The following is a 13,244-nucleotide window of genomic DNA, read 5'->3' as shown; positions in this document are numbered from 1 at the left end:
ATGGAGTATTTCTGCTTACATGTCAAAAGACTGCTGCAGTTTAAAAATGTGAGCTCTATTTAAATTTGATTCTTAAATTTGAATGTGAAAAGCTTGTGCTTGTTGGAATTTCACGATATATGATCAATGTAGTGATCCATCACAAAACATCTCCAGTGGCTCAGAATGTGGTTCCTGTGGGGTGTGGTGCAGCAAAACAAAAATCCTAAATTGCTTTGAAAAGCTTTGTCATGCTGGAACATTGGGAAATACCATATTGCTAAAATGCTTCTTTTCCATTTTTTAAATCAAGGAAAACATTCCTTGCTTGCTCATGCAGTCTACATTTAGCTACAACATAAAATTAAATATAGGCATTGCAAAAGAAAGGGAAGTAATGCTTTTAATGTATTGTAGTATATTTGCATTGCTAAGTATCAGCAGTGTGAGAGTTAAGAGCCTAGCATGTTTAAGGTTTTGGTCTGACATGTTTTGTGGATAAACAAACTGTGGTCAGTTCATTGATGCATCTTGGCTACCTTACTTAAAAAAACATCACTGTAAGATGAAATTACATACGGAACCAATTTGGCTACCGGTCAAATTATGCACTGTGTTCAGCGCTGAGGAGAATGGCTCTTTGTTCTTTGCTAATAAAGTCTGTCAAAGGCTAATTCAAAAATAGAGCACTTGCATGGAACAATTGTTATTTAATTTTGCTTTTTAAAAAAATAATTAATTCTTGATTTGCTTTAATGGTGATTTATCGTGGCAGTGCTACTGAAACTATAGTCCTGCCTATCAGTGCATCTTTGCTAAGGGCCAGCTCGAATATTCTCAGTGAATTATTCGTTTGGATCCCTTATGCCAGGAGATCCCTCCAAAGGTCATCCAACCAGTAGTGATTTCATACAGGGGAGACATTTGGCTGGGGCTATGAACAGAGAGGAGGAGAGAATCCGGTGCTGCTGTTGCATCTTCCATCCACATTGATTGTTTACATTTGACCAAATTATGTGGAACCAGGGTACCCTCATCATACATTTTGAGATGGGAGCTTCAGTCAGTTACCCCCTGAAGGTTTCTTTTCTGTGAAGTACTCTGGTTGTATCACCGTATCTCAAACGTAAGAGATAACACCCATGAAATGCTGGAGGAACTCAGCAGCATCTTTGGAGAGGGAGTTGATGTCTTAGGACGAGATCTTTCATCAGGGTTTGTGTGTGTTACTCTTGACTTCCAGCAACTATCTGATGTTTATAGGAGATAACAATTGTTATTGTTTTGATTGTTTCTTCCAGCAGCCCTGATTAAGTAAGAATATTTGACGGCTTGACATCTGGCAGGTTGGGTTGGGCAGCTTCACCTGCTGTTACATCTTTTGTGGGCCAAGCTTGTTCCCAGGGAAGCTGGAAAGATCACATTTTGTTAAGATTAAAATTATTTTGTATCAAACTGTCAGTGCTTGGCAATTGCTCCAAAATATTGGGCCGTTGTGTTAAGTCTGATGATTCTGAGAAAAAAATATTTTGTTTGGTTTAGTTATTTAGTTATATTTAGTTATTTAGTTTGGGACTGGGACAGAACTTAAATTTTTGTGGATTGGATACAGAGGTTAGGAAAATGTATATATTGGATAAAGAAAATCCTGATTTTTATAAAAGCCAGACAATTTTAGATTTAAACTAAGGTTTTTTGTTCAATGCAGATTATTGGCAACACAACTAATGACGTATTTTGAACATTATTCATTAATCAATTGCAACTGTAGCTGAATGAAATTTGAAAATTGCCAACATTTTGTGGATCAGAGCAGAGACCAAAAGGAGTTAGAGTTAACTTTGAATATCAGCATTGTTAACATGATATTCATCCATAGGGCATTCATTACCTGGCCGTTTGCTCAGAGTCTGTGCAGGGCAGTTGGCCAGGGTCTTCACAGACATTTTCAATCTGTCCCTGGCCCAGGCAGTTGTCCCCACAAGCTTCAAGATCACCACCATCATGTCAGTGCTGAAGCATTCCTCTGCCACGGGCCTGAATGACTTCCGCCCAGTTGCACTCATCCCCATCATTGCAAAGTGCTTTAAGAGGCTGGTTCTATCACATCTGAAATTCTGTCTGCCCACTACCCTGGACCCCCATCAATTTGCCTATCGCACCAACAGGTCAACAGAGGACGCCATCTCCACGGCACTTCACTCTGCTTTGACCCACCTGGACAGCCCCAACTCTTACATCAGAATGCTGTTCATTGACTTTAGTTCGGCATTCAAAACTGTGATCCCCTCCAAGCTGATCACCAAACTTCGCCAGCTTGGTATCAACTCATCCCTCTGCAATTGGACCTTGGACTTTCTAACTAACAGACCCCAATCAGTTAAGTTAGACAACCTCTCCTTCTCCACTCTCACCCTGAACACCGGCATGCCTCAAGGCTGTGTGCTGAGCCCTCTTCTGTACTCCCTTTTCACCTAAGACTGTGCTCCTGTACATGGTTCTAACTCCATAATCAAGTTCGCAGACAACACCACGGTGGTTGGCCTGATCAGAGAGGATGATGAGATGGCCTACAGGGACGAGGTCCAGCACCTGGCCACATGGTGTGCCGACAACAACCTGCCCTTAACACCTAGAAGACCAAGGAGATCATTGTGGACTTCAGGCATGCTAGGAGACACACCCACGTCCCCCTCTACATCAACAGAGCTGCAGTGGAGTGTGTATCAAGCATCAAGTTCCTTGATGTCCACATTTCCGAGGATCTCACCTGGTCCCTGAACTCCTCCATCCTGATCAAAAAGATGCAACAGCACCTTTACTTCCTGTGGAGCATCAAGAAAGCTCATCTCTGTCCCAGGATACTGACAGACTTTTACCGCTGTACCATTGAGAGCATACTCACCAACTGCATCTCGGTGTGGTATGGCAATTGTCCCATATTGGACTGCAAAGCACTCCAGCGTGTGGTGAAAACTGCCCAGCGGATTATTGGCACCCAGTTGTCCACCATTGAGAACATCTACCATAAACGCTGCCTGGGCAGGGCGAAGAGCATTATCAAGGATGCATCTCACCTTAACCATGGACTTTTTACTCTCCTCCTATCTGGTAGGCGCTACCGGAGCCTCCGTTCCCGCACCAGCAGGCACAGGAAGAGCTTCTTCCCTGAGGCTGTGACCCTGCTGAACCTCACATCACAGCGCTAAGCAGTATTGCACCCATATTGGACTGTCTCAGTACTTTTATATTTGTGTGCGGTAGCACTTACTTTTTATTCGCAGTTATTTTGTAAATAACACTATTCTTTGCATTTCTGGTTAGATGCTAACTGCATTTCATTGGCTTTGTATCTGTACTCGGCACAATGACAATGTTGAATCTAATCTAACCTAATCTAAAATTATCCTACTATGTTTCAAATAAAACCAGTAGCTGATGTTTTGATAAGCTTTTGGCAGAAATGCTCATTTAAAAGATAAAAATAACGGAAAGGTATGTACTTTACCCACTAAGACACTTTTAAAAAGTAAAACTTTTTTTTTACTTTTAACAAACGTCATCAATAAGATTAATAGCAAACAGCTTTATAGGAAATTCAGTAAAATGTTGTCAGGTTTATCCTGGATTAGGAAATGACTGAGATTGGAGATCCTGGAAGACATATAGAGAGATGTCCTGCTTCCTCTTTGTGTGGAAAACTTGGGTTTGTACAAGTGGGGTCTGGCCCAATATTCTGTTTTTAATGTGTTAATCTTTTCGATATTGAAATGTTTAGTCATTCCAGAGTTCTTAGTTTTGAAATGTTAATCCTTATACACCAATTGTTACTCATTTGTGAAATTGAACTCTCTGACATATAGCTATGATTATTACTATACTGTGTCCAGTAGTGGAAACGTAGAAAACCTTCAGCGCAATACAGGCCCTTCGGCCCACAATGCTGTGCCAAACTACCTAGGGTTACCCATAGCCCTCTATTTTTCTAATCTCCATGTATGACTCTACGACTGCAATGTATAAATTCCTGTGCAGTGATTTCATACCAAATATCTTAACACTGGGCAGCAGAGAATCATCTGCTCTTAATAGAACAAAGAACATAGAACAAGTCCATTCTACTTAAACGTGTTCATATCCCTCTATGCATATTCATCTGCCTATCTAAGAGATCTTAAATGCCTCTTATCATATTTTCACACATTATCACCCTGGCTGCACGTTCCAGACACCCACTGCTGTCTTAGAAAAACTTGCCCCACACATCACCTTTGAGCTTGTCTCCTCTTACTTTAATGCATGTCTTCTGGTATTAGACTTTTCAACTCTGGGATAAGATAAGGTATGGACTATCTATCTATGCCTCTCAATCTTATAAATTTATTCAAGGAGCTGTAGACTTTGACTGCTAGATCCCTCGGTACATCAACACTCTTAAGAGTATTGCCATTAATATAAGTATCGGCCGGTGATGTACTTCATCCACAGCAGACTTCAAGGTGAGAGGTCCCAGGTTCGAATCTGGCCAGCTCCTTGCACGCTTTCCATCCGTGCTGGGTTGAGTGTCGAGTTAGCAACTTGGCCTTGTAAAAAACAGACAAATGCTAAAGAGACAGCAAGGTTACTGTCTGCTGCACCACAAAGCATGAAGAGGAACAACCACAGCAACATTAATCGTTCACTATGGTTCACACTTGTCCAGTTTAAACTCCGCCTGCTTTTCTTCTGCCACATCTGCAACTGACTTATGTTCTGTTGTATCCACCGACAATCTTAAACACTTACCACAGTGCCCCCAATCTTCGTATCATCACCAAACTAACTACTCGCGTATCCAACTCTTTCAGAGGACCATTTCAGAGGATCCCTGCAGAAGGCCTCTAGTCACAGACCTCAAGCCAGAATTAGTCCCATTGACCATTATACTCTGTCTTCTAAGGGCAAGCCACTTTAGAATTCAAATAGCCAAGTCACCTTGAGTTCCATGCACCTCAGTCTTCTGAATAAGCCTGTCATGAGAACAGGCTTAATTCCATGTGGACAACATTCACAACTTTACCTTTATCACTCACCTTTGTCACCTCATCCAAAAGTCTGTCAAGTTAGTAAGACAGGACTTGCCTCACACAAAGCCTTGCTAACTGTTCCTAATTAAGCAATATTCTCCAAATGCACAGAAATCCTGTCCTTAAGAGTCCTCTGCATTAGCTCCCCTATCACTGAAATGACACACACTGGTCTTATCCTTACCAGGATTAGCCCGATTTCCCTTCTGAGACAATGGGACAACATTCATTATTTGCCAGTCCTTTGGTGTGGGCTAAAATCCTGGTCAAGGCCTCAGCCTTGTTATGCCTAATACTGTGTACATACATCTATTGATGCTTCTGGACGCATCTTCAGTGATGTTCCTGGAATCATTGGGTGTTTCAGGTCTTTCAACATCATACAACCTCCTCCAGGTGACCCAGCTGGGGCTGATCAGACCCCAGCTTGTGTCCAGGTGGCTAGCTACTTATGACTCCATGGCTCCCCTCTTTTGAGCCACAGCCACCTTGAGGCCTTCTCTGCTGCATTGGTGGTACTGCGGATGGCTCTCCTCTTCCTCTCTCCCTCGATGCCCAAAATGCTGAAGGCTCTAACTAAAGAACGGGCGACGCTATAAATGTTGGAAAATCTCATAATGTTAGCATCTTGCTTGAAACATTACATAGAACATAGAACATACAAATTGGCTGACATGTAAGCTAAATATAATGCAATAATGTCATCCTGAGAAATTAGTATTAGCAGACATCCCACCTCTCCCGGATATTCTGGGAGTGTCCAGCATATTAATAGCAGCTCCCTGATGCCCGCAAATTATATACAATATCCTGGAAATGAGAGGGAGAGCGGGAGCGAGAGCGAGCATCCTGATTGGTCTCTCTCTGTGCTCAGTAGACCTATCAGTTTTCTCTGTGGGTGGGCTTTACAGTCGACCTCTGTCTCTCGATCAGTTCAGTTTAATGTCCTGAACCACCATGGCAGAGTGTTTCAAAAAAAGAAAATATAAAATTCACTTCACTCCAGACTACACTAAAGTGTACCCCTGCCTAATAGGGGTCAAAAATGATGACCCTGTTGCTCACTGCACCGTTTGCAACAGTAACTTTTCTATTGCCCATAGTGGCTTAAATGACTGTAAAAAACATGTTGAGGTGAGATCTACAGGTGTCATTTGTTCATTAGTATAGCTAACGTTATTTAAACTAGCTGGCTAGCTGCTAAGGAGCTACTCTATTGATGTCCTATGTGATGAGGCCAATCTCCCTTGCTTAAAGTTGTAATAGAATTAAAAAAACGACTCCATGATAATATAAAATAACATATTTTAATGTCACATTTTCTGCATATACCCAGTTTACAGATTACAGATTGGTTTACAGATTAGACAAAATCACTGAACAAAATATTACACAAGACAATAGAATAAGGATATACCTTATGCTTTTATTTCTTTTAGGGACCACAACATATTAGGGAGGCTAAGTGCAGAGAAGGCTGCTCAAGTATTTCACAGTTCTTTTCAGCAGAAAACCAAAGTCTGACAGAGAAGGTCACTAGAGCTGAGGTGTACTTTACATCTTTCATTGTTGAGCATAACCTGCCATTCCAGGTGTGTAAGCACACAGGCAAGCTATTCAGGAAAATGTTTCCTGATTCAGAAATAGCAAAAAACTATGCCTGCTCATCAACCAAGACAGCAGCAATTGTGAACATGGCACTGGAACCTGAATGTTCAGAGGGGATCTGTACAAGTTCATCCGGACAGAAAAAAGGCCCTACAGTATTTTGGTTGACGAAAGCAACGATATAATGTGTGAGAAGAAATGTACCATTTTAGCCAGGTACTATAATAAGTACAGGATAAGGTAACAGTTGGATTTGTCGACATGCCAGTGTGCAATGATGCCAAAGCTGAAAACATACTCAACTGCATTGCATCATCCAAGCATGACAAAGGCCTTGAATGGTCTAATTGTGTAGGATTTAGCAGTGACAGCTGCAATGTGATGATTGGCAAAAACAACTCTGTCTTATCAAGAGTGAAAGCACAGGCCCCTCATATTTACAGCGTTGGCTCTTCAAATCACCTGGTCAACACTTGTGCCAAAACTGCTGCTAAGGAGCTCTCAATGTCACCTGAAGAACTGCTCATTGACATCTACTATTACTTTGAGAAAAGTTCCAAACGAAGAGAAGACCTAAAACAGTTTCAAAGAGTTCTGCAATGTTGCCCAGCAGAGAGTCCTACACGCTAGCTTTCTTTAGGAAAAGGTTTGGACCATCTACTCTACCAATGGCCAGCCTTTATTTCATATTTTGAGTCAAAGAGTGAGAATCAGAAGTCATCTCATATTCAGAAGAGGCTGAAAGACCCCCAAGTGAAAATATACACATACTTTCTCCATAATGTCACACAATGTTTGATTTGATTTTTCAAAACAAGGCACCTATTCTCTTCAAGCTGGATTAGAGTATAGAAGAGCTCCTGCATGACATAGCAAGCAGATTTACTGAGCCAAAGGTATTGAGAGAACAGAACATTCAGGAGATAGATGTGAGCAACCCTGAAATTCACCACCCAGATGAAGAGCTTTTTACTGGGTATCTGGCAAGGAGGCAGTTGCTATACGAGGAAGCACAAGAGATTCCCCCCTTACAAGACAAAGCAGTTCTTCAAAGATGCCAGAGCATTCTGTGTCAGGTGCTTTCAAAAAATTTTGGAGAAGTTCCCAATGAGAGACCAAATCTTGAAAAATCTGTCAGTGGTCTATACAGAGAGCCAAGATGCGGTGAATCCAGACCAGATTTTGACTTTGGCAGAAAGATTTCCAAATTTCCAAATCAAGGCAGATGCAAGAGTACAGCTCCACTTGGAAGTCCTGGATTATGTCTCAACTAACCTTGAAGGACTGGTGCCAAACTACAAAAGCTTGCCAGTTGATGAGTTCTGGGGGAAGCTGTCCAAAGTAAATTCTGTGAGCACAGGGCAGTTGAGATTCAAAGAGCTCTGCCAGTTGATGAAGCTGCTTTTGGTGCTGCCAAATTCTAATTGTGATGTAGAAAGGGCATTCAGCATGGTGCATCACATTAAGGCAGAATTCAGAAGTCAACTGTCTCTCAAAACACTTGCGAATCTGATGTCTTGCAAAATTAACAAATTCATTGACACAGACTGCTGTGAGGTTGAGACTTCCGGCAAAATGCTCAAATCTGCCAAGCAAGCCACATCACTTTACAAGGAAAGTTTGCAAAAGAAATAGAAAAGCGATTTGCCAGAGATTGCCAACAAAGTACTCAAATAAGTGGTTGAGTTCTTTCATTATCAAATGTCCCGTATACATGCGCCCTTGGAGGTTGACCGGGGGTGGGGGAGGGGTTATGGGGTTACAGGGGGCGGGGGTGCTACCTCCCTGAAATGGTGGTGCTATCTCTCTGAAATGAGTTTTTGCAGGGTGGGATGTCTATATTCGCTTTCCTTGCATAACTAATCTAATGTTTTAAAGAAAAATAATGCTCTATTGCAATTTATCAAAAATTAAAGCAGAAAATGTATCATTAATCTAAAATGTTGCCTGCTGATCATTTTGCCTTTTTTTTTTGCTTTTTCAACTTAACTATCTACTTAAGGAAAAACTGATGTTCTTAAGATGATCATTCCAGAAAGTGTTTTGTTACAATTGGAAATCAGTGCTGGAGAAAGTGTGCTGTACTTTGTCACCTCTAGTGCAGTGAGCCCATTTAATTTAATTCTGAGTCTGACTAAAATGAGTCACATTGTGGCTGAGTACTCTTGCAGACACAGTTCATTTCAATTCATGCTTGAATTTGAGAGCATTACTGTGCAAAGAAAAACTTGATGGTATTCCCTTACATTGCTGCATTCATTTTATAAACTTTCCTCAACAGAGCACCATACAAATATTAATGAAAGCTTTTTCCAAACAAAGAACCATATAAATATTGATCGAAGCTTTTTCCAAACAGAGAACCATACAATTATTGATCTAAGCTTTTTCTAAATGAGAACCAAACAAATATTGAGCAAAGATTTGCAATGAGATACATAAAATTTGAAAATTGGGATTCTCCTAAACCATATGAAACAACTATATCTCTCCAAGAAGTGGATGATAATTCTGACTAAAGATCTTTCATTTGAAATGCTAACTCTGCTTCTTTCTCCACAGGCGCTGCCTGCCTGCTGAATCTTCGGAGAATTTCGTGTTTTATCACATGCTACGCTCATTGTCTTATAGAATCTTGGGAACTCTGCTAATATAAATTAATAGTTCAAAATTCAAAGTAAAATTTATTATCAGAGTGCACATGTCACCACATATAATCCTGAAATTCTTTTTCTGTGGGTGTATTTAGCAAATCTATAGAGCAGTAGCTGTAAACTAAACAAACTGTGCAAATACAGGTATAAATAAATAGCAATAAATAACAAGCATGAAATAACAAGAGAAGAGTCCTTAAATGAGTGTAGTTATCCCCTTTTGTTTAAGAGCCTGGTGGTTGAGGGTAGTAACTGTTCTTGAACCTGGTGATGTGAGTCCTGAGGCTCTTGTACCTTCTACCTAATGGCAGCAGCAAGAAAAGAGCATGGTGAGCATCTTTGATGATGGATGCTGCTTGTCTATGGCAATGTTTCATGTAGATGTGCTCAATGGTTGGGAAGGTTTTACCCGCGATGTATTGGGCCGAATGCACTACCTTTTGTAGGATTTTCTGCTCAAAGCCATGGTATTCCCATACCAGGCCGCAATGCAGCCTGTCAGCACAATTTTCCACCACACATATATAGAAGTTTGTCAAGGTTTGGAATATTTGCATGTGGTAAGTTGTTTCGTATATAACAAATTGGATATTATTAAGGATTTAAAGAAAAACTGGCAAATGCTCTAATTTGAACACAGATAAATTTGACATTTCCTATGTTGTTTTGTAATAATTACTGAACCTTTTTTTTTTGTTTATGTATCAATTGTCCCCCAGATGGGATTTAATATGGTTAACTGACTATCCATGATGTTTATAATCAATCAAATATATTTTTTATTAAAATCTTTAATGCCTCTGAGGTTTAAATTGGAAATTATAAAGTTTGAATTTGCAAGCTCCCTTTAAGTATGATCACTAACTACTGACACAGAATGATAGGTGGTTACATTGTACCTGGAAGGACAGGCTATTGCCCATGAAGTAGTTGCTGCATGTTAGTATTTTTCGGGGAATAGTGCTAAGTTATCATAAATTATCTGCATTGAGAATAGAATTTTGAATAACTTCATGATAATTTTCTTGTTAAAAGTTTATTATAAATATGTTTTTATTCTGTGCAGGTAGCGTTACTATTCAGACAGAAGCAGGTGCTGTTACAGTAGGTAAGGAACTCCTTCCTTTGTTTTCTCATACTATTTCCAGTTTATTTAACTCTACCATAACTTTTAATAATGACTGCATGATACCAAATACTTACTCCAGTGATACGTTCTGTGAAATGCCAAGCAAATTGTTCATCCAGAAATGAACAGCAGAGTCTTTATAAACACAAGAGGTTCTACAAATCCTGGAAATCCAGAGCAACACACACGCAATGCTGGAAGAAATCGGCAGGCTGCACAGCATCTATGAAAGAGAATGAACGGTCAATGTTTCAGGCTGAGACCCTTCATGAGGACTGGAAAGGAAGGGGGAAGATGCTGGAATAAAAAGGTTGGGGTAGGGGAAGAAAGACAGTCTAAAGGTGATAGGTGAAGCCAGGTGACTGCCAATTAACTTACAACAACGCTGTCAACAGTTTGATAATGGGTATTTACGATGGATTTGAGCAAATTGTTGTCTGAAGGGTTGCAGAATAGACTTCAACAAGTTTGTTTGAAACTGCACTCGCAAATTTTATTTATGATTTGAAGAATGTTCTTCACATCACATGCATTACTAGGCCTTAATAGGAGAGGTGAGTGGACAGTGGTAGAAAGACAAGAAGGAGGGACAACAGAGGAGGTGATAGGCAGGTGAGGAGAAGAGAAGGAGTAAGTTTGGAGCCAGAATTGCCTCCCTCTGGTACCCCTCCTCCTCCCTTTCTCTCATGGTCCACTCTCCTCTCCTGTCAGATTCTTTATTCTAAAGCCCTTGACCGTTTCCACCTATCACTTCCCAACTTTATCCCCTTTCCCCATCCACTTACCTTCCCCCTCACCTTGCTTCACCTATCACCTTCCAGCTTGTACTACTTTCCCTCCTCCCACCTTCTTACTCTAGCTTCCCCCCTTTCCTTTCCATTCTCGATGAAGGGTCTCAGCCTGAAACATCGAACCTTTATTCCTCTCCATAAATTCTGCCTGACCTGTTGAGTTTCTTCAGCATTTTGTGTTACTCTAGATTCCCAGTATCTGCAGAGTATCTTGTTTTTAACTCACTGAATGATTTGTGAATTTTATACCCAAAGCATAATTTGACCTGTAATATCCAGATTATGCGTCAGAGATGAACATTTTCTTGTCTAATCTATGCTTACTTATTACATCCTGACTCAACCATGAGGAGATTCCAGCCCTAGGTCAGTATCCAGTTATAACAAAATATACCCTTTGCTTCACCCAATCAAAATCCAAACCCTACAAATGTTATTTGTACTCAACAGATCTGTAAATTTATTGCCACATGTATACTGACCATCTGTTCTCACAGACCTAAAACACTTTGCAGCAGAGATGATTTGTTTTGGAAACAAACCTATGGCTCCTTTCATGTCTTTAAAACATAATAGCTCACCCTGCCAGTTCAGACACAGAAACCAGGTCTGTCTTGTGTAATAGAATAGGATACTTGTTCAACATACCAAGCACCATAAAAATAATGCTCCCTACAAGAGACTAGGAACTGCAGCTTACATTTTTTGGGTTGAAACAGTTCTTCATACCAAGCTGTGCAGAAAAGGGCCGGGCTGCCTTCTCCCTTCCTCGTGCTCCTTATCTGATTGTTGTGTGGTTGGCAGCGGAAGCTGTCCCTTATGGCAAAGTGTGTGTTACACAAATTGTAAAGCTTGGCACTGTCTCTGCTGGATATTGCAGGGACTATCAGAGCAGTTAGCGCAGCAGAAATACTGTTCCAGCACACTTGTGGTTTTCTTCATCGTACGCTGTATGCCAGCATAGTGTTTGTAGTTGCAAAGCAGATGTGTGTCTGGCATATCATCAGCATGTAACCCTTTGACTTGCCATAATGGCACAAATATAAATAATGCACATATTGCAGTTGTATGAAGTCAGCGTGCCTGCTGCTAGGATATTAGGCAATGAAATGTAACTCACTGCCTATGTTACCTGTCATTCCTTTGAGTTGTAATGTAGCAAGTGGCAAATTTTTTTGAGGTAAAAGTATCCTGAGCAATGATCACAGGTGAGGTTTAAACAGGAAAGTTGCTTCTTGAGTATCCTGAACTGAAATGGCCTCCAATGAAAAGCTTGGCATCTTATTCCCTTCCTTTTCCTCCTTCCTTGTTCCACTCTGTATGCTCACCCCATCCTCCTTCTGACATTGTTTTTCTACTAATGCTTACGTGCCTAGGAGCACCAGAATTATATAGATCCCCTGAAGTCATTAAAAATGCAGCAGTATCTGTGATGTCAGTCTCTGTAGACCCTTATAGTTTGAACCAACTATGGAATGCAGTAAATGCTTATAGATTATTATCAGTAGCAAGAGGAAATCAATAATTAACAACTAATTTGTGCCCTTTTAAAAATAATGCTGTTGGGAAGGGCTGATCCTTTCTGCTGTTACATATGTGCTTGGGCATGCCAAGATTCAAAATAGGAAATAGTTTCAAAAAAATAATTTCAGGGAGCTGTAGCCCCACAGAAAATTATAGCAGTACTAACTCATTCCTTTTTCCCTATATCTGCCCCCTATTATCTTCGTTTTTTGTGTGGTATGAAACATCTGCAAGCTAGAGATTTTTTCATAGCCCTCATCTGACTCAGAATGATGCATTGTGCAGCATTCGATGTGTAAATCTTACTGTTTTCCACCTTCCTTTGCACTTCCTGTCTCCTGGGACAATGTACTCCAAGTGCTTTCAAAAACTCCAGCTGGTATTCCACTTATGCTAGGGAAGCTCAAGTATCAGAAATAACCTCATAAAGCCATGGTTTTCAGCATGCTTTTGGTTCAAGTGAAATGAAATGACAACTGAAGTATTAATTGTT

The 13,244-nt window shown here is 40.5% G+C and overlaps 1 protein-coding gene across 2 annotated transcripts in view; it reads left to right on the top strand.

Moving 5' to 3' along the window:
- Positions 1-13,244, top strand: part of fgl2a (fibrinogen-like 2a) — a 74,504-nt gene that overhangs the window by 45,065 nt on the left and 16,195 nt on the right. For both annotated transcript variants that reach the window (XM_072241623.1, XM_072241626.1), the window contains exon 5: positions 10,374-10,415. In XM_072241623.1, the coding sequence (XP_072097724.1) occupies positions 10,374-10,415 (42 nt within the window). The remainder of the gene's footprint in view (positions 1-10,373; positions 10,416-13,244) is intronic.

Source organism: Mobula birostris, chromosome 23 (assembly GCF_030028105.1).
Source record: "Mobula birostris isolate sMobBir1 chromosome 23, sMobBir1.hap1, whole genome shotgun sequence".
NCBI classification, from domain to species: Eukaryota; Metazoa; Chordata; class Chondrichthyes; order Myliobatiformes; family Myliobatidae; genus Mobula; species Mobula birostris.
This window is presented reverse-complemented; position numbering and strand designations above follow the sequence as displayed.